This window comes from Carya illinoinensis, chromosome 13, assembly GCF_018687715.1.
Source record: "Carya illinoinensis cultivar Pawnee chromosome 13, C.illinoinensisPawnee_v1, whole genome shotgun sequence".
Classification (NCBI taxonomy): domain Eukaryota; kingdom Viridiplantae; phylum Streptophyta; class Magnoliopsida; order Fagales; family Juglandaceae; genus Carya; species Carya illinoinensis.
This window is the reverse complement of record NC_056764.1, coordinates 734,162-755,433: the sequence shown is the minus strand read 5'-3', so window position 1 is coordinate 755,433 and position 21,272 is coordinate 734,162. Positions and strand designations below refer to the sequence as shown.

Here is a 21,272-nt window from a genome sequence, read left to right as displayed (position 1 = left end):
AACTATCTTGAATTGTATGACCACATTTAATTAGCCGTCAAACGCATAGTACTAGTCGTCAAAAACATAGTTAGCTAGCCGTCAAAAGCATAGTCTCTTTTGTAACCCTATATATATGGGTATATTGATGTTATATGATATACAGATCAATAAGAGAATCTCCTCTCTCGCTCTCTCTCAATCTCTTGAAACTCTCTCTTTATTTTGATTGATTCACAACACGTTATCAGCACGATATCTCTGAATCAAAAGCGTGAAAAACCCAACGCCTAATTTTTCAACCGTGAGAGCTCGATGGTGGTGCTGGCCTCCGATCTGGGCATAGACACCCGTACCCAGACCCGTATTTCGATTCGGATGGCTGCTTGTACTCACTCTTCCGCCCAAATCCAGATCCATGTTCCGATGATGCAAGCCTTTGTTTTCAGAGGCTGGTCAAAGCAACATCTCGCTGAAGCGTACAGCGTTGAGAGGAGGATGGCGTAGAGCTCATGGTGGGGCAAGTTTCTCTGTTTTGGTGAGCAGAAACAGAGGTGTTCTTTGTGCATGCGACCGAGGGTTTGCATGGTCTTAAAGAGGCATGGACGATGGTTCACGGCTGTGATCTCTCTGGCTCACGCCACCTTGGTCTGGACGGTGAAGAGCTGATGACGTGGAGGAAGGACCCGTGCGTACGAGCTGCTTTCATGGAGGTTTACGTTGGAGGGAGAAGTTGTGCATGGCAGCGGAAGGCACCAGGAGGTTGGTCACAAGAGCCTTTTGCAGAGTGATGCTCTTTACCAGTATATATTGGAGACCAGTGTCTACCCGAGAGAGCCTGAACCCATGAAGGAGCTTAGAGAGGTGACTGCCAAGCATCCACGGAACATCATGACCACCTCAGCCGATGAAGGCCAGTTCTTGAACATGCTACTCAAACTCATCAATGCCAAGAACACCATGGAGATCGGTGTCTACACCGGCTACTCCCTCCTCGCTACAGCCTTAGCGATTCCTGACGATGGAAAGATCCTGGCCATGGACATCAACAGAGAAAACTACGAGCTAGGCCTGCCCATCATCAAAAAAGCCGGTGTTGCCCACAAGATCGAATTCAAAGAAGGCCCTGCTCTCCCAGTTCTTGACCTTTTGGTTGAAGATGAAAAGAAAAGTCAAGAGGCGTGAGGCTTGTCGGCAACATATGAACAAAGAAAAAAAAATATAATAAAATAAAAAGGAGCAGGTCTTCTTTGTCGGCCATGACTGGGGAGAAACTTCTCGGCCTCACTGTCAAATATTACAGCTCTTGAAAAGTCTATATTTGCTGCAAATGAGAAATTCATATTTATGCAAAAGCTTAGTAATTTTGTTTCTGTCACATGTGACTTTTTGCAGGTTTCTAGCGAGATGTGATGATGATGATGGTGCTCATGATTTGTCAACGTAGAACCGGCTGCTCATGATTTGTCAACGTAGAACCAGTTGTTTCAAACACAACTTAGTGGCAAACACGAGCTTCAAAGTTGTGACCAAATTCATTAATTAAATATGATAGAAAAGGAACTTGGCATAAAAGCCAAAAATGGGTTGCTAGAATAAGCCGCCCATTATGACTTCTATTCTCTTATATTATTATATTTTTCTATCTTATATTTTTATATCTTGAAAAAGGTGCAGGGTATAAAAGAAAAGATGTACATTAGAGGGCCACGCATGCAACTTGGTATTGTGATTGAGAGAGTGGATTGAGATCCACAACTTTAAAAATAAAAAGAGAAGCTTAGTTTTATTTGGTGATGGTGGAGACCCACACATGCAAATTGGTGTTGCGATTGAGAAAGTGGGTGGATGTTGCCGTAAAGCTTTTCTACTCATTTTTGCAAGTTGCTAGCAAAAGATAGAAAATTATTATTATAACTACTGCAATTATTTCTCCATCAAAATGACGCTAGATATCAAGTAAGTTTTTAATATAGTATTTACAATTGCTGAGGTGAATATTAATGATTATATTCATTATTATTACTTGATAAATTCTACGTTTATTCATATAGTTTATATACAAGTTTTATTTATTTATACTTGTTATGAATTATTGATGATAAGATTCATCTTGGAATGAGAATGGAGCATCCCTGAAAGATCGCCCTAAATCAATAATAGCTTGTGAGTATCTCATAGTTTAAATGAGTGATACTTGTACCAAAAGCTCATTATGATTTATGCACCTGAAGTTGCATAATTGAAATTGTGGAAAGAATATATATTTGAATGAACGTCTCGAATGTGCTCCTGAAGTAGCAATATCAAATGTAAATGTTCACAATATATTCCAAATTTGTATCAGGTCTTTCAGTGACTGAGCAAAATAATGAGCTTTTGATAAGAATCATTAGTCACGTCTTACTAGATCTATATCATTCCCTGAAGTGAATGATAATGAATTTATATCATTCTATTCCCTGAAGTGAAAAGAATGATGCGTTTCATTCAAAAAAATTAAGAGATTGAACGTGATAATAAATATCTTTTCGGGCCAGAAGCTCGTATTGGAAAAGCTGTAAGCTTTCTTTTTGAGATGATATTATACAAATTATTGAATCAAATATTATGATGCATCAAAAGGTGATATGATTCAAAATATTTGTATCTTTTCATGGTTATCTTGATCATCTAAAATCAATTACGATAAGTCGAATGATTTTCATATGGATGTCCATAAAAGAACCAGAAGATTCTTTTACTATAAAGTCTTACCACCAGAAGTGGAAAGAAAAATTTGCCAGAAGCAAATAAGATGAAATAATTCGACGTTATCTTGATTATCATATGTGAACCAGAAGTTCAGATGATAATTAAATTTTGGATGCAATAAGATAAAAATGTTACATATTCTAGCTGCTAAAATCCCAGTGATGATTGAAGTCCCTATAGGACAATTAAGAAATTCAGCAGTCTAAAGACATGTCTAAAAGCATGTGAGACTTATTGATACAAAAGATAAAGCATCTCAAAAGAGAAATGCATAAATAATTGGCGTTTCTGAAGAGGCCATACCCACAGAACAAGCAATAAAGTCCATCCAAATTTTCTGTATAAAATTCTCCTATATAAATCTCCGGAAGAGTGCCTCCTGAAGAGGTTTTTCATGAAAATGTCTTCCCTTGAAGAGGGACAGGTACTTGAAAATAACGAGATCTTGTTACATTTCATGAATAATGGAGAAATTATGGATAGAAATAAAATCGTTGTCGACAACGTATTTCCATATAAGATGGCAATTGACATTACCAGAAGTAATGATGAAAGTGAATCAAGAATCGTCGAAGAATACGACGTAAAATATTGGCCAAATTTGAAAGAAACAATTCCTGCAGAATTGATTCACTAGTAAAATATGATGCATCGGGACTTATAGTCCAAACACCTAAAGAGGTGATGCTTGTTGAATGTCAGTGGGTATTTATGGAAAGGAAATAAAAATGTGATATATAAATCACGAGTCAGTTTCTCAATTCCTACAGAATTGATATCACTAAGTAAAATGTGATAAATATGGACTTGAAGTCCAAACACCTAAAGAGGTGATTTTTGTTAAATATCAGTGGATATTTATATACATGATATAAAAAGCCTGAAGATTTTAATATGAAAATGTGATATAGAAATCACAAGTGAGTTTCTCGAAGAAACAATATTGATATGATTTTAAAATGGTTGAAATCATATTGAGATTTTTATTAGCTTGAAAGTTACCGAGAGTTTGGATATGCATGATTAACTGCATATTTATATGGATCATTGGATCATGATATATATATGAAAATCCCTGAAGGATAGAAAATGTCTGAAACTTCTAATATGAATACATCTGGAAATATGTATTCTATCAAGTTTCAAAGATCCTTATATGATCTAAAGTAATCCAAACGCAAATGGAAACAAGCTATTATTGCAGTGATTTAAATGTCATTGAGGCTCCAGAAGAGCTCATAAAAACTGCACATATTTGAAATATAAATCTGAAACCCTTGCAGCTTCAAAGGGAAGATGGATGATATTATTAGTCATGAAATACCATCTTTTAATACAATTAGTATTTCAGATTCATATTATGGGTTTGATATGAAGTGTGCATTATTAAAGAAGAAATAAAAGGGAGCACACAGAACATCTACCAAAAGATAGAAACACAAATATGAATATTTGTGAAATATTATTATCTTGAAGCAAGAATTACAGAAATTTAAGGCACTTTGCCTCATTCTTCAAACACTCTTGTTCTTCAAGAATCTGCATGGCATCCCTATCTAAAGGAGTAGGCAATCGAAAAGAAGATTTAAGCAAGGATTTTAAATTCTTATTCTCTTGCTTTATTGCTCCTATCTTCATGTTGGACTCCAGAAGAAGTCGCTGAAGGATAGCAATATTCTCGTGGAGTTTGTCAACTCCACAAGTTCTAGATTGCAGTCACTGAGAAAATGCAACAATGGATGATGAGTATCGGGTACCGAGACTCACAAGCTCATAGATAGCTTCATTATCTGACCTATGAGTTAGATCATTATATTGCATGATAGCACCTATGGTAGAAGCAGGAACAGCTGATGAACGAGGTGCAGAGTATCTCATATATTGGCCATGAGAAGATCGTTGAGCCATTGCAGGATAAGAATGTAGAAAGAGATTGCAGAGTAAAAATGCAGTATGGTTACAGAAAATTGAAGAAGATGAGATGCGAATGAAGGTGAGTTGAATATCTCTTTTATAGAGAAAATTATGATACAGCATCTCTCGTGAAGCAAGAGAAAAGAGACGAAATATAGCTTCATAGCTCTGCGGCGCCTGACAGCACGCCTGACACCTACAGAAGAGTTGAATAAGCCTGCGATGCTTGTCTGATCTAAAAAGGCTGGCCACCGTTTTTATTAAAAAATGAGATTAGCGGTTTAATGTTGATGAATTCTCCACTAACTGTGTTATTTACAAGAACTCCAGAAGAGCACAACTCCAGAAGAGTAGTGATGAGTAGAAAGATCCAGTTGTGATTATTTTATCAACATGGTTCAAGTCCACAATTAGTTGGATATGCAGATGCATGTTATCTTTCAGATCCACACAGAGGTAGATCACAAACTGGATATGTATTTACTTATGGAAATTCTGCTATATCATGGAGATCTGTCAAATAAACACTATCTGCTACCTCTTCAAATCACTCAGAGATCGTTGCAATTCATAAGACAGGTCGAGAATGCATTTGGCTAAGATCAATGATCCAACATATTCAAGAAAAGTGTGGTCTTCCAGTGATTAATGATAGTCCAACAACTACAACTACAACATTTAAGAAAATTGTGCAGAACATTGAAATGTGGAGGTTTGAAGACATGTTAACATGCACTTTTCAGGGAAAATAATGTCTTGAAAACTTGTGTCGATTGTACTCTTTTTCCTTCGCTAAAGTTTTATCCCACTGGGTTTTCCTTTGCAAGGTTTTAATGAGGCAATCTTAAAGCACTCGACGATACACATGAATATTGTACTCTTTTTCATTCGCCATTGATTTTTTCCCACAGAGTTTTTCTTTGACAAGATTTTAACGAGGCATATTCTTTAAATATGGTCATATAAAGGAAAAGTGTTATAAACTATCTTGAATTATATGACCACATTTAATTAACCGTCAAACGCATAGTGCTAATCATCAAAAGTATAATTAGCTAGCCGTCAAAAATATAGTGCTAGTCGTCAAAAGCATAGTCTCTTTTATAACTCTATATATATGGATATATTGATGTTATATGATATACAGATCAATAAGAGAATCTCCTCTCTCGCTCTCTCAATCTCTTGAAAGTCTCTCTTTATTTTGATTAATTCACAACACCTTTATTATTATTATCATTAATTTTCCAGTAACAGGATTTTGTTCGGACCTCATCGTCCATTGTTTTCTTTATTTTATTATTTTTTTTTTTTTCAAACTCATCAATGCAGTGGGTGCATCCCAACATCTCAACAAAAGTTCAATCCCCTTTCATTTCCGATCATTAGTGCCGCCAGCCAATGCATAATATTCCAATCACTACAGTAAACTTGGTCTGGAAATAAAAGCTCTATCATTTTGCATTGCTAACCTAAATGGGAACCTTTTATAACACAGAGATGTTGCAGTTTCTGTACAGATTCTGGTTAGAAGCTCAAACAGGAAAATAAAGTTTAACAGAAAGAACCTAAAAGCAGAAGATACACCTACTAATAATGAACTACAGTGGGTAGAAATTTTGAAACGAAGGGTACAGTTACCTGAGAAGGTGAGAGAATTTAATAAAGAAAAATCTGTTGATCAGGTAATCACAAGGGAAGGTTTCGCTTGGTAGCTTCCATTTTCAGTAAGAGATCTTTAATATCTGCTTCCATCCTCATTTTCATATTGAAGTATTCTTGATGTTGTCTCTCTAGGGCCTTGAGTTCTTCCGATTTTTGTTTACGCATTTCTTCAGCCTCAGCCAAACGCAACTTTGCAATTCGACTTGCATACTCCTCTTCAATTTTTTCATTCTTTGCAATGGCAATGCGTTTCAGCCCCTCAGCTTCTCTTCTTGCAATTTCAGCACGTTCTTGGAACATTTTAGCTTCTGCTTGTTTGATTTTCACAATACTCTCCAATTCATCAAAGAGAGGTTCCTTCTGAACACTTGTCTGCAACTCTGATTCCAAAGTGAGTTTATCATTCCGGTCATATCTGAAGCTAGGAAGTGTACTAGCTGTTGTTTCCAACCGAGGGCCCTTCTCAGAATAGATGGATTTTAGCCAAGTGGAATCCTTGCTTGGCCCAGCGATCCCATTGCCTTCCTTACCTTGGTCCTTCCCATTTGAGATTGGCGTCTTGCCTAACTTGGACGAACTAGCGTCTGCATTAACAATGAAGGGTGTAAATTTCAACCTTGTGGTTCTGCTTGCAAATTCAATATAACGCTGCATTATACATGCAACAAATGTTGCACTTTGAAGCCACCATGTTGATCGGTTGCAAATTCAATAAACAAATGTTACCGGTTTCTAACACAAATTATAACACAGAAATCATATGTTAAGAGCCACACTCTGACATAAGCAAGCAAAACTCTGATGCATCACAATTTGAAAACAAAAACTACAGAAAGCAGATCAAAACGACAGTCTTATCATTCCCCCAATCTGCAACTCGGTTTTATTTGTTCAGCAACATTTTGTGTCTCGTATAAAAGAATGAACTCACAAGGTTTATTAAATTCAAATCATTATTCTTGATTGAATAGATTGAATTCAAAAAGGAAAATGATTAACACAATTTTTTTCACAACCCTGTTTTAAATGAATAGCATTTTTGTAAAACAACTTATAAAAATATCCTTATTTTTTAAAAATATCTTTATTTTTGTAAAACAACTTATAAAAGTATCCTTATGGTTGTGTATAGGATTGTGAAAAGTTTTGTCTATCTATCTTTTACTGCAATCCTGCAAACATTTTAAGTTGCTTCAAATCATTTCCTAGGGAACTTAATTGTGGATAAGAAGCATGGCTTCAGCTTACAGTAAAAAAGGGGCAGTTATCCCAAATTATGTCATGTTTTACAGTCTATAAATGAAATAGGCAACGATCGTCAGGGAAGAACACAACAAATTTTCTTGTTACGGAATATAAAGAACTTACCAGTAAGGAAAGACATGATATGACGGTAGACCTCCTGAAGGTTAGACTTATTTACCAAGCTTGCCAGCATCTGGTCAGCAATTTCATGAAGTCGTCTTCCCCTCATGTCCTTGCTATCACAAAAAATTCTCTTCACATATTCAAGCTCTCTAGAAAGAGTTCCAACTGTCCAATCCTTTGCAAAATTTTGAAAAACTTCATTTACAAAGCCGAACATTTCAGAAGGATGATCACAGGCAACACAATGGAACTGCATCTCCGTTGTCCCATAAGCCCCCGTAGCACTCCTTCCATTTCTGATGTAAGATTCTCGTAACCCACAATCGGTATGGCACCAGTGAAGACAAACATCACACCCAACCCAACTACATGTATTTGACGCCATGTCAAACTTCGAGCACACAAGACACATACAAGCACTGCAAAAACCATTCTTCTGCACACAAACCTTGCAATCACATTCGTCCACAGGCAAAGGGTTCTTACAGGTAAGATTTCTGCATTTTAAGTTCAGAAAAACCTCTGCCAAATGAGTAGACGAGTTGTCCTGTTGAAGGTAATCTGGTAGACCAGTTTTCAACGCGACCAAGATCTCCAATTGAGCCCGATGGGATTTCAATAGCATCTCCAAGGTTATGTCAGACCTGCCCTGAAGAGCTTTCTGAAATGCGAATAGTTGTGGTCGCTTGTCCACATTCAACATGAACTCGCGAATGCTCTCTTTTAGACATGCTATGGAGTGTCCTGTCATGTCATGAAATTTCCTAGCCATTACATGTAATGGTTCAGCAACTATCCAGGCAACGGCCGTCTCAACAAATTCAACTCCTCCTTTCAGAAGCTGTTCAGGCTCCTTCTGGCTACTAGTCCTATGTAAACTACCATTATTCTTCTCTCTCATTCCTCGCTTCCTGTCAAAACTATAATTGGAACCAATATCATGAGACCCAACACTCTGCGATGGTGATCTAATATCATCCAGATGCCTTGACCGTCCTCCTGACAACTGCCTTTGAAAACTCAACCGCCTCTCTAGCCCACTGGACATTTTGGAGCTTCCTTCCATGACCCTATGATGTTGTCCTTGCACAGCTTGACCATTCGAAATGCCTTGAGACTGATTAAGAGAGCCATTTCCATTCATCAAGATTCTCTGATACAAGGGAATTTCTTTCTGCTTGGACTCATTCTGCGACTGTCCCTGCCAATCGATTCCCTGAAATATGGGGCGGCTGCCAACTGATTGTTCGTAGTTGTCCATCAAATTCTGCGTCAAAGAACAACTCGGGTTGTGATAAGCTGTCTGAGAACCTGAAAAAGACATTGATGCAGTAAATCCATCCGAGTTGGTACAGAACGTATTACTCAAGGACTGAACACTCATTGCTGGACTAGGTGAACCCGGAGCAGCTTGATTCGTATCACCAGCACCGATTGGTAATAAAACATTTGGTAAGCTTAGCGAAAGATCAAGTGGCTCTAGCACCAACTTTTCCTCCTGCTTGTTATTAGCACCAGATCGATCACCTTTCTCTTCTCTTCTAACAGGAGAGCTTGTAAACAGCTCAAACCCCCGAGTACTTGGTCCTTCCATATCATCGCTATCCCCGCAAGTCTCAAACTCCCTCGATTTCATTCCAACGCATCCCCCATCTTCAACAGAATCTGTGACACGGGCAGGTGCGATAGACACACTTTTGCCCTTATCCATGAAATTATGACTCTTTAAACCCTCTGTTTCTATCCTCATATTGGATTCAGCCCCTCCATTTTCGTCCTCATTCAACGCACGTATTTCCACATCCTCTGCCTTGGCTTCAAGATCTATCATACCATTATCTTGTTCTTTACTCTCCTCTTCAAAACCCAAAGAAGACTTGTCAACAACCACTGTAGCCATCTTTGTTTCCTCTTCACATTCCCTAACCTTCCTCACACCCTCTTCTTCCTTATCGCCGCCTTCATTGTTTTCCGCCATTCCATTGTTCTCACTCTCAACGCGTTGAACTTCATCATCAACCCCCTTTTCTTTCCCCTCCTCACAAACGTCCATATCATCTGGCAGCTCTCTCTCAACCTCCATCTCTATTTCTTCTTTACCCATCAATTCATTCAGTCCATCCTCCACGACTGTACTTGAGTCTTCAATCCGGCATTTAACCTCGATCTCCTTATTCTCAATATTATCCAATTCCAAGCCCACACGATCTCTTTTCTCCGTTTCGGTTTCAGCCTCAGCTTCATGACCGAATTGACGCTCAACCCCACGCACCGATTTCAATTCTGGGCTGGGTTCGGGCTCGGGCTCGGGCTCTGGCTCTGGCTCTGGCTCTGGTTCAAGCTCTCCTTCCTCCATTTCACTGCTACTCTTACTCTCAACCTGCACCTCCTCAGTACACTTCTTCACCATCTCCACATCCACACTCCTAGAGTGTTCGCTTGGCCCCGATTCCCTCGACCAACTAGGCGATTTTGATTTCGATTTGGAGTTGTCCTTCGAATCTTCCTTCGTCCTCGGACTCGCTCTTGAGGCTCGTACCGGTGAAGAACCCGAATTTAAAGCCCTCATCATCCTCGACGGCTCGCTCGCAGCGGAATCCCTAGACCACGTTGGCGACTTCACGTCCCTCAATCCAATTCTACTTCCTCCTACTCCTCTAGTGCTCTCCTCCGAATCCCTATTCCCATTATTATTGCTCCCAAATCGCCGCCACGAAGACACACTCCCCTCGCGCCGCGACCTCTCAGACGCTGCAGAAGAAGTCCGCTCCGATCGAAACCCCTTTGGAAACTCCCTCCTGGACGACGACAAACCCCCGCAAAAGCTATCAGACCGGTGCATCAAGTTACGATCATACCCTCCTCTGCTCTCTCCACTGTAACGATCGAATCCTCCCTTTCTCCGTTCAAAACCCCCGTCGAAATCGTGCTCCGATCGCTTCCGCAGCATTCTCGAGGCGTCGCGGTCGTCTTCCGCCGACCGATCCCGGTCGTACCGAGCAAAACCCTTGCGTACATTATCGGGCTTGTAGTAGAAACCCCGGTGCGAAGAGGAGGACGACCGGCTCGGGTTGGGAATGGGGTTTGGATCCTTGCACTTATCTCCGTAGGAATCGAGATCCTCGCCGCCAGACCTGAGCCTCTTCATCCTCCAAAGCTACGAACGAAATTCTTCAAACTTTCTTTGGCAAAATTCATAAACAAGCAAATTAACAGAAACAGGCTCCCTCTCCCAAAATACGAAGCAAAGCTAGGGTTTTTTTACTGGAAGTAGAAGAAGATTCAATGAAGGAGCGACCAAGAGGTACTTACCGTACTATTGGGTTTTTTTTTTTTTTTTTTTTTTTTAAATGAAGTGCCCCCGAAGCTTTAAGCGTAATTTACGGGTATTACCATTCGAGGTTGGGTTTTAGGGCAATGGTAAAGCGAGAGGAGAGATTGGTCAGAAAACTTCACGGGCGGGGACGAGGGTGGGAATGTTGGGATTGGCTGTGGGCACATTTGAAAATATATATGGACGAAATTGAAAAAACAAAAAAGGAAGGTGGAGTTGGGTTTTCTACTCGGTCAATGCTAGGAATTCCACTGGGATCCCGCTAACTTGTCCCGTTAATTTCTTTTTTTTTTTTTAATTTTTTTATAAAATGATTAAAAAAATTTTATTTCATTATATTATGAATTTTATTTATTTTTTTAAAATATTTAAAAGTGTTAAAAAAATAATATGAAAAAAGTAAGAAAAAAACACTTGTAAATATTTTTTTCATATCATTTTTTTAACACTTTTAAATATTTTAAAAAAATGAATAAAATTCACAATATAATTAAATATAATTTTCTTAATCTTTCTATAAAAAAAAATTCAAAAACAAAAAAAGAGGAGCGGGACAAGTTAACGGGATCCCTATCATTTTCCTTTCTACTCAATCAACGCATAGTAATTATACAACACATTTTTAAAATATATTTTATATAAAAATTTTATCTAGAATCATCTTTTATGTATTTTTTTATATATTTTATTAATATGATTGGTTATTTTAATTTTTTAAAATAAATATTTATTTTATCAATCATATTAAAAGAATGTATAAAAAATATATAAAAATAACTGTATATAACGTAATTTATTTTATAATAATGTTGTAAGATGAGAATATATTTATAAAATGATATTATTTTTATAAGATGTTTTATAAAAATATTTCTTATTTAAAATTCTTGTAAAAAAATATTATGTATAAATCATTTTCTTTATTAAATTTTACTCTCTCTTCAAACTTGAGATAAAAAAGGGAAATGCTACACATCATCCTACACCACATATTTTATATATTAAAATATTATTTTTTTATTTTTTTTATTTTTTATTTTTTTTATTCTTATTAAACTAATTAAATTATTTTATTTATCATCCACACACTACATATTTATTATAGAAAAAATAAAAAAAAATTAAAATAAGTGTGGTGTGTGAAGTGTGAGGATGACAAATAAATTTTTCTTAAAAATTATCATAAAAAAAGTGACATTTGGCCACGCAATGCCTATAATATAACGAGAATGCCGAGAAGAGAGATAAAGCATGGGGATAATCTTTGTTGCCGAAATCTCCAAAGTCTAGAAATTGTCCAAAATTGCTTATAAAACAAGGCTTGAAAAAGTCTCCAAAATTTAGAATTTTGTTAAAAAAAGTCTCTCCATCTCTCTTGCACTTTGCATTTCATTTCAAAAAGTCTTGCTACCTAATGTCTCAATAGGTGATGCGATCTTGTCCCTTGCATACTAAGGCTAAAAGGAGAGAGAGTGGTTGCTAGTGTGGCCATGCAATCACTACCCCCAACGTTACCCCATTTTGCATTAACAACTCCATTTTTGTGGACAATATCTATCATTTCTTGGAATTTTTATTAAAAATGAATAAAGAATTAATGTTATATATAATATTTTTATATTCTTTATATATTTTATTAAAATGATTGATTATATTAATTTTTTTAATACATAATTAATTATATTAATAGAATATATTAAAAAAAATAAACAAAAGTCATTTCACCTTAAATTTGTAAATAAATAAAGCGGTCAAATTGTGGGGGTGAGTAGCATGCCATTGCCTTCTTTGATTCCGGTCAATGTGCATTAAATCTCGTGGGTGACGTTATTCTATTGGTTTCTGGGATGGTTTGTCACATTCAACCTTAAGGGCTTTGGCCCAGCCGTGACAGCCGATTTATTTCCTTCTAAGATGCTGATAACCTCCACTTCACGGCGTGTATATATACGTAAACTCTCGATCTTAAACGTCCACGTGTTATGTATTGCACGTGTTTGTGTCTGAAGGCGATTGTCTTTCATGTCGTCTAAGGTCAGACCCAGGAAAGGTTAGGACGGTTTGACCCCTATCTCGGACTCTCGACGTCATTATTTTTACTTTTTCTTTTTGACCTACTCTATTCTGATAATGGACTTTTAACTTTAAGGGTGTGGATTGAATTTGGGGTTTTGCATGAGGGCCCTCGGATTGTTCATTGGGACCCACCGCTAGGATGAGCTTGGAAGGGCAACCGTGCATGTAAGGTGTAGATGAGCTCGAGGTAAACGCCAATATAGAGGGAGAGAGAAGGAAGTTAACAGATAATGGGTGACGTATTTTGAATGGTCTAAATAATGTGGAGCCTCTTAGACTAACCCAAATCACAAGATTAAAGGCCCACAATTACCTACTATTTTTTAATAATAGATCTACGAATAAACCGATTAGCTCTTCCTTATTAGGGTTGATAAGAGCATCTCCATCGACTCCTCAAAATACTATATTCTCTATAATTTAAAATTTATTTTAGAGTTTTTATTAAAATATCCCTCACATCTGAATTTCTATTTTAGAGAAAAGGTTTAGGAACTAAACAGTAAGTTCCCATATTTAGGAACTTACTATTCATTCCCTAAATTATTTTTATCAATATTTTATTCTAATATATCAAATAAATAATTTTTCAATTATCTACACTTTCTCTCATACTCATATTTATTATAGTTTTAAATAATAGTTTTAAAAATAATTTAATTAATTACGAAAATATAAAAAAATTAATTTTAAAAATATTCTCATATTCACAAAAAAATAATTTAAATTTTTGTTTAAAATATTCACTAAAGTAATAGTTCAAAAAATAAGAAAAAATATTGAGTAGTTAAATTTGTAAATAGAAGTGAAAGAAAAAAGTAATAAAAAAGAATAAAAAAATATTATTTAATAGAATAGAGATAGGGATGGGGAATGGGATGTAGGAGGTTTTTGAAAGATGAATAAAATTTAGGGAAAAATTTGAGAAAATGTGATTTTGAGTTAAATTATAGGGATGGGGATAAGAAATGGGATGTGGATGCTCTAAGTCATAATATGATATCATATCATTTTAATTATTTAAGAATAAATCTCATGGTTAGATACTATTATACATCACTCATCACTAATTTAGGTAATGATCACAGATATTCATTGCCCTCCATCTTTGACTTGCAAATTGACAATCACGTTCGGTAATGGGACACGTTATTTACATAATTTTTAGCTAAATATTCCAATTATTATCAAATTAGATGTTTTAATTTATATATATATATATATAATCGCATTATGTGGATTTTATAGTATTAATGGTATTCATATATCTAATTTTGAAATAGTCTTGCATAAAAGTTTAATATTATATTTAGCTTTATGTAATTGTATCGTCAAATTCGATTAAATAATTGAGAATTATATCAATTATATTGAGATCATCTTGTTGTACCTTCAAAATAAGGATGCTTAAATGGGGGATGAAGTAAGCTTAATGATATTTTAACAACTAACAAATCGACCTCTTGAAAGGTTTGCAACTCTTAAAAATAAGCTACATATAACTCAATCAAGTCGATATAGGCTTGTTGCCCCTTCATTTTGTTTCTCCTTTAGATTCTACATAGTGATGCCATTAAAAAGAACCTTAACGATTGAATATTAGTTGAATTCATAACGTTGTAATTTGGTTGTGTATCCTATAAAGATTGAAGGTTTAACTCCTCGTTGATGCAAAAATGTGATGTTTACCATTGCTGTGTCCTGTGTTAGAAAATTAAAAGCAAAAAGCAACTTGAATCTCCTCTAAAATTGTCATTTGTCTTTGTGACTTACCCATTTCAAAACAACCAAATTAGCTTAAGAAACAATAGAAGGTGCTAGAAAATGAAGGATAAAAGGGAAATAAAATTGGGAGCAAGTACATGGATAGCCTTTTCAAATGGACCCTTAGAGCATCCACAATAGCCTCGCTATTGTCAAATGTAAGTTTAAAATGACTATAATTTTGCAAAAATAAATCTGCAATGGCTTAGTTCATAGATGGAAAGTTTGACATAAGTGATACAGTAAATTTAAAGATCTCGCCAGACATGGCGAGACATTGTATAAAGATCAAAGATTTTTTTATTTTTTTTCTACTACCTGCCCTGTCATTTCCCTCAGTTTTCCGTTGCAGATACCTCTCCATTTCTTCTTCTTTCTTTTCTTCTTTATTTTCTTTCTCTCCCGAAGCCTGGGTCTTCTTCAACTTGTCGCCGTCCTTCAACCAGCAACCTCCCAACTTTCAAGCCTCAAAGTCGGATGCCAATTTCCGAAGCTTGGGTCTTCTTCAACCTGTCGCCGTCCTTCAACCAGCAACCTCCCGACTTTCAAGCCTCAAAGCCGACTGTGATGATTTTTTTTTTTTTGGGTTTGTATCGGCTTTAATCGACTATCGCCATCGATTTTTTTTTCCCCTCATTTGAGTCGAATTGTGATGATTTTGGTTGTTTTGGGTTTGTATCGGCTTTAATCGACTTTTTTTTTCCTCATTTGAGTCGGATTGTGATGATTTTGGTTGTTTGGGTTTGTATAGGCTTTATTTGATTTTTTTTTTTCTCATTTGAGTCGGATTGTGATGATTTTGGTTGTTTTGGGTTTGTTTTGATTGGTATCTACTCTATCATTTTGGGTACTCTCTGTTTGGGGGATCGATTGTTTTTGTATCCTTGGGTTTCGACTGATGATGGGGAATGTTTGTGAGTAGTGAATCTTCTGATTTGGGGATTAATAATATTATATTATTTTTTAGACTTGGGACAGCTAGTCTAATATGGACTAATTTAACTAGAAGTTCATATTATAACCAAAACACCATTTTTAAATTCTATTTTAGACTTGGCAATGGCGATGCTCTTATCCATTCCTTATCGGAACGTGACCCAAAAAACTTCAGATAAATAGGAGCACTTGCTTCCCAATTAAAGATATTTTTCTCGATTGGTATATCCACTTTTTGCGTGATGAGGTCAAACACCGCCCCTCCACCTCTCCTTCTTCATAAACATCAATAAACAAAAACATCTCCACCAACTCACCCACCTAAACTTGATTTTCAATAAAAAAAACCTTCCATGGCTGCTGTCTCCGTTGGCCATTCTGTATACAGAAGGATCTGTACAATACAAGAACCCAGAAAGAAAAGCAGCCCAAGAACATTCATCCTTTTAGGCTGCCAAAGCCACAAACCTGTAGACGCTTCCAACCCAAGAACGAAGAAAGAGAGCAGAAGGGAGTCGCTGTTGCCGGGAATTCTTGTTGGTGTCGGGAAGTTTGGGAAGGTTTTGAAAGAGAACATGAGCCCACAACAGAAGGGTGATTGGAAGGACGTGATGCTAATGAGTCTATCATTTGCTGTTTATGTGTATATTTCACAAAAGATCGTTTGTGCTTATTGTGCTTGGATGTCCATGCCAAGGCAACCGTGGTAGACAATTTTAGGGCGTTAGCTTTTCAAGGTACTGTAAAGGTTTCGAATTTATCTATTTTCTGTTTGCAATTTCATGTTAAAAGAGCTGTAAGTGATTTAAGAAAGTTTGTATCTTTGTTTGGATTAGGATCTCAACTAAAAAATTTGTTACATTTGCCCACAAGGGAACCTTGAGGTCTTATTGATCAAATCATCAGAGCTCCAGTCCAGCATCATGTGAAATGTTTATTTCAAATGCAATGGCCAGAAAATGGCTATGATACCAATAAGTATTTGAGGTCACAACAAGATTAAACGCAAACGGGGCTTTATTCTAGGAGAAGGGTAAAAATGTTAATTAGCACACACTTGAAGAAATAACTGTGAGTCCGTATCGCTGGAACCTTTGGCCTTAAACGTTTAATGCTTGAGATCATGCTTGCTTGGTACACAAAATATCTTTGTCCTTCTGCTTATGATTAGTCTGCTTTATGCCCTCCGCGCTTGAAAAGGCGATAGAACAGTGACAACAACCAATGCCAAAAAAGAACCAGCCTATTAGATCGCTTTGGTTTCGGTTCGGGTCTTGGTCCAAAGAGTCCTTTATAGATCTCCTTTTGCTTCTGATAAAGAGCCTTGTCATGTTCGGCAAGCAAACGTAACTCCCTCGCAATTGCTTTGTCTTCGGGTGCAAATTTCCGTGCCTTCAGGAAGTCCTCTCGGGCAGTATCTGTTTGCCCAAGTTCTGCTCGACATTTACCTCGTCTGAACAGTGCTTTGACGTTGTTTTCATCCTCTGCCAACACCTGTGACCCCATCATCCCATTAACTATCAATATTTATTTTTTAAGTAAATAAATAACTCTCATTGATCACTCTATGCATGGGTACGGATTTTTCTTTTTTTTTTTTTGAGAGAGAGAGAGATAGAGAGATTGTCTTTTACTGAAATGTTCGTTCTGCCGCATAATATCATTCAGTGGATAGCAGCTAAAAGTTGTCAAGACTTATTTCCTGGTTCTACAGAAGGTGCAGTGACCAGGTGCAAAGCGAATGACATTAATTTTCAGTCACTGGATCACCGTGCATATAAATGTATGCTCCATATGGTAGGCAAAACCATCCTTTAAATTCTCTGTGGCTTCATGGAGTACTCTCTCGATGTCCAGACTAAGAAGAAATGCAAACTGTGGTTTGGGTTGTCCAGACAACAGCTTGTAATTTTTCATTAGAAACATTTGGTGGGGGAAAGAGAAGATATCCTCCAATCAGTTATCCAATGGAGTAAGAGAAAGTAAGGAAGCAACTTTCAATATTGTTTTCCCTTTGTGCACCTACAGATGTAAATCGAATAGAAATAACCATGCCTCACAGTAGTTGACTGAGTCATTATGGACATTACGCAGTGTATGCGATTATATAGGAGCCGCTAACAAACTAGTAGAATGCTCGAAGGCATATCTAGGTGGACTTGCAAAATAAATATGCCAATTCAAGCTTTTTTTATATTCCTAAATATGATTCAAGATTCTTTATACTCGTTGAATACAAAGATGAATAAGTATTTTTTTAATCATAAAAAAAATAAGTATTTAGCATTTGAAATGGAATGAAATCTGTCCATGAGACATGAAACTGCATACTTACAATGCTGCATTGCATGATTGCTTCATCATAGCGCTTGAGCTTTATTAGACATGCTGCCATGTTAAGGTGACATGGATTCTTAACAGCCAAAGCCATGTCCCTGTGCTTCCCAAACAATTGGAACATGAAGTCATCACCCATATATGCAATGGCCTAAAATGAAGAAAAACCACCAGAACTTGCTTAGAAACAAAGAAAAATCATGAACAAATTTAGATGCCAAAACGAAATTATATCCAAGGAACATTAGTGAGTAACCATTTCATACTGTTGCATAGCCTCCTCCAGTTTTTCCTCCTTAAATAAAGCATTTCCATCCATCTTTCTTCGATCTGCTGAAACAATCCTCTCCTCCACAGTCATGTCAGCACGAGCTTTGCCCTGTTTTTTTGTTGTTAAGTTCAAATTTATTAATGATCAAATAAGGTGTTGCCCAAGTTCACAGTGCATATATATGAGAAACATCAATTAAGAAAACAAGAAAAAATTGAAGTCCTGAAATCGAGAAAATGAGATTTCCCCAACGAAATGTATTACGCATCAGCATGGTACCGAGTTCAAGCCCATAGAATTGAAGATAAACATAAAACATACATAAACAAGTACTTTGGAAGTCAGTTAAGACCAACTTACTTCTTTGGTCTCATCAAATCCAATGAGCTCGACTTCATATATTATGTCTGCCATAGGTGGAACATTTGGGAAAGAAAAACTTCCTTCTTTCCCGTAACCTAATTCCCAGCCCACATGTAACCGGGCACGTTCACCAGATTTCATGCTGGATAAACCAATAGCCAAGCCAGTCATTTCATTCTTCTCTGTGGCAGAATAAATATGTCAACATTCTATAGAATGTCCAACAGAGTATAACACCATGTAAACACCTGGCTGTCACTTTGAATGACTAAAATACATATGCAAATGCAAATGTGTCATTCTGAACCCCTAGGGTTGGCTCAAGTGGTAATCTTGGTAGTATGCTCCCTCTAGGTCTAACATTCGAATCCTATTGGGAGCAAACAATTTCTAGGGGCCATTAGACTGGAAGAACTTCACCTTGAATTACCTAATGTACACTCACGTGAAACTCCTTGCTAAAGGCCTATGCACCCCTGGGATTAGTCGGGTCTTTGTTCTAAGACACCTAGTGCCAAATTAAAAAAAAAAAAAAAAAATGTCATTCTGAGTCTACTAGGTGTGTATGTGGGTTGTTCAAGGTAGCTGTATTCTTCAATATCCTTTTCCTAACGTTTTAATCTTCACATTGGATCCAGTTGATATAATGACAAGTGATATTCAGGCATCCCAACATTGCATAACCAAGTCTCCCATATGCTTCTGTAGTCATTAGGCAGTGAACTCCCCAAAGAAATGATAGTTAATGAATCACAACATCAGTTTGAACCACTTAATCTATGTGTTGGTCACTGAGCTAACAATTACGTACTCCAATATAGAATACTCAGTAATTAGGTCAGAAGATTGAAATAATTATTAACAGAAAAGGCAGAGGGAACAAAGAACTGATAAAATTAAGTGTGAAAACAACAAAACAAACCATACACCAAATAACAAGTTTCATGCAGATATTACGCATATTTTGAAAAGAGAATCAGGACCATATGCACACAGACCTTTCCCTAATACCAACTCAAGTGGTCTTTGCTCCTCCCATGTGTCTTCAAACTTGTGCTGGGTGCTTTCCGTCCATGCCCTGTAGTGCACTATCACACATGGTTCGGAAAGCATAATGGAGTTAACATCATCCACAAACATCCCATGAGCCAAATTTGAATAGATTATTTGCTGAACATAATATTAGAAGATGTCCAAAAATCCAACATTGATGTCCCAGAATATGTTAACTCAACCAAGTCTTAATCTCAATTAATTAAACAGATCCAAGAACAGCATAAAAATATGCAATGGTCTGAAACTACTAGTATCTAGGTAGTGGTGGATGCAAGAATTCCAGGTCTTTTATTTTCTTTTTTGGATAAGTTTTAAAAATCTTATTGATAAGTCAGGTCTATCATTTTCATGGACATGAAAGCTGACCAGATGAAAACTAGAATATATTAATGATCAAGGTAAATGTATCAGGAGCAGAAGAATAAGAAACTATCTGGTACTTACAGAAGCATGTTGAATATTTGGATGGGTTTTGTCCATGACCTTCCTTAATGATTTGCTTTGTGACTTTCTCATGAAGGATTTCCACCTCAGAATCAACTCTTGGGGGACCATTAGCATCTTGAGGAGGCTCTTCATGCGCAAATGCAGCATTTTCAGTGGCGATTTCATTTCCATTATCTTCACCTGCAAATTATGGTCATTCATGAATCATGGTATTGGTCGTGAAAATTGATGACGTTACCATGTTTACTGAAATTTCAACATATTTGTAGTAGATAAAAACGTCGTATTTGGCAACATTCCTTCAATCATACCAAGGGGTTGGCTTTGCTGCTCATTAGCTTCAGCCATTTCTCGAAATCCAGTAAAAGCCAGGGGTTTTCCTCAAATTTCTGCACGTATGCGAGTAAAATAGAAGAATCAATCCGTATGTGTACAATTGTTAAAAACCCGTACACTTGACTAGACAGAAGAGAATCGAAATTCCAAAGCAAAATCTACACTCCGTTTCGTAACTAGCAAAATGTAGCGGGAAAAAGATACGACAAGAAAATCAGAAGTAGAAAACTGTATTCAGCTGAGCTTCAACCAGGCCTAGTTTAGCTCGGCTGACTTCAACAGCCTGATTCCAAAACTTGGAAATTTTCTTTTCTCCGTGCTCTCAGGATTATTGAGACAACCAAACAGATCAGACTAAATAGAGAAAGAGTGAAAAGAATTTAGCTTTGCGTACAGTGGGAGGAAAAGGATCACAAAGACTGCCGAATTAAGATTAATATTTTTCAGTGTTTTCGCCTTTCGGAGATGGAAGAAGATTCCAGAGACCAGCACAGTAATTATTACAATTTTTTTAAATTTTTATATAAAATAAAATAATTAAATTAATTTTTTAAAAATTTAAATAAAAATATTTAATAATATTTTTATTTAATTTTAAGATCCATCCCTACTCAACTTATATTATTTACTAAACATATTTATTTAAGGTGAGAACGTATTTATTTATGAATT

At 36.6% G+C, this 21,272-nt stretch overlaps 4 protein-coding genes across 7 annotated transcripts; 2 read left to right on the top strand and 2 right to left on the bottom strand.

Moving 5' to 3' along the window:
- The first annotated feature begins 677 nt into the window (after positions 1–677).
- LOC122291646 (caffeoyl-CoA O-methyltransferase 5-like) lies at positions 678–1,357 on the top strand. The gene has a single exon (XM_043099474.1). The coding sequence runs from the start codon at positions 826–828 to the stop codon at positions 1,162–1,164; it is 339 nt and encodes a 112-aa protein (XP_042955408.1). The 5' UTR covers positions 678–825; the 3' UTR covers positions 1,165–1,357.
- A 4,727-nt stretch (positions 1,358–6,084) lies between these two features.
- On the bottom strand, positions 6,085–11,026 carry LOC122291645 (protein OBERON 4-like). The gene is made up of 2 exons (XM_043099473.1): positions 7,681–11,026; positions 6,085–6,896 (listed from the first exon to the last, which is right to left on the bottom strand). Exons 1-2 carry the CDS (start codon positions 10,826–10,828, stop codon positions 6,337–6,339), a joined length of 3,708 nt encoding a protein of 1,235 aa, XP_042955407.1. The 5' UTR covers positions 10,829–11,026; the 3' UTR covers positions 6,085–6,336.
- A 5,117-nt stretch (positions 11,027–16,143) lies between these two features.
- LOC122292116 lies at positions 16,144–16,500 on the top strand. The gene has a single exon (XM_043100341.1). It carries the CDS (start codon positions 16,144–16,146, stop codon positions 16,498–16,500), a length of 357 nt encoding a protein of 118 aa, XP_042956275.1.
- Positions 16,501–16,630: 130 nt separating this feature from the next.
- LOC122292332 (peptidyl-prolyl cis-trans isomerase FKBP42-like) lies at positions 16,631–21,093 on the bottom strand. 4 transcript variants are annotated; one of them, XM_043100625.1, is made up of 8 exons: positions 20,995–21,093; positions 20,576–20,653; positions 20,262–20,444; positions 19,760–19,849; positions 18,759–18,943; positions 18,384–18,506; positions 18,126–18,278; positions 16,631–17,284 (listed from the first exon to the last, which is right to left on the bottom strand). In XM_043100625.1, the coding sequence occupies exons 2-8, from the start codon at positions 20,610–20,612 to the stop codon at positions 16,958–16,960; spliced, it is 1,098 nt and encodes a 365-aa protein (XP_042956559.1). In that variant the 5' UTR covers positions 20,613–20,653; positions 20,995–21,093; the 3' UTR covers positions 16,631–16,957. The 4 variants fall into 4 exon arrangements, with proteins under 4 accessions (XP_042956559.1, XP_042956558.1, XP_042956560.1 ...); XM_043100624.1 differs by lacking the exon at positions 20,995–21,093 and adding an exon at positions 20,778–20,988; XM_043100626.1 differs by lacking the exon at positions 20,995–21,093 and adding an exon at positions 20,851–20,988.
- Between the last annotated feature and the right edge of the window lie 179 nt (positions 21,094–21,272).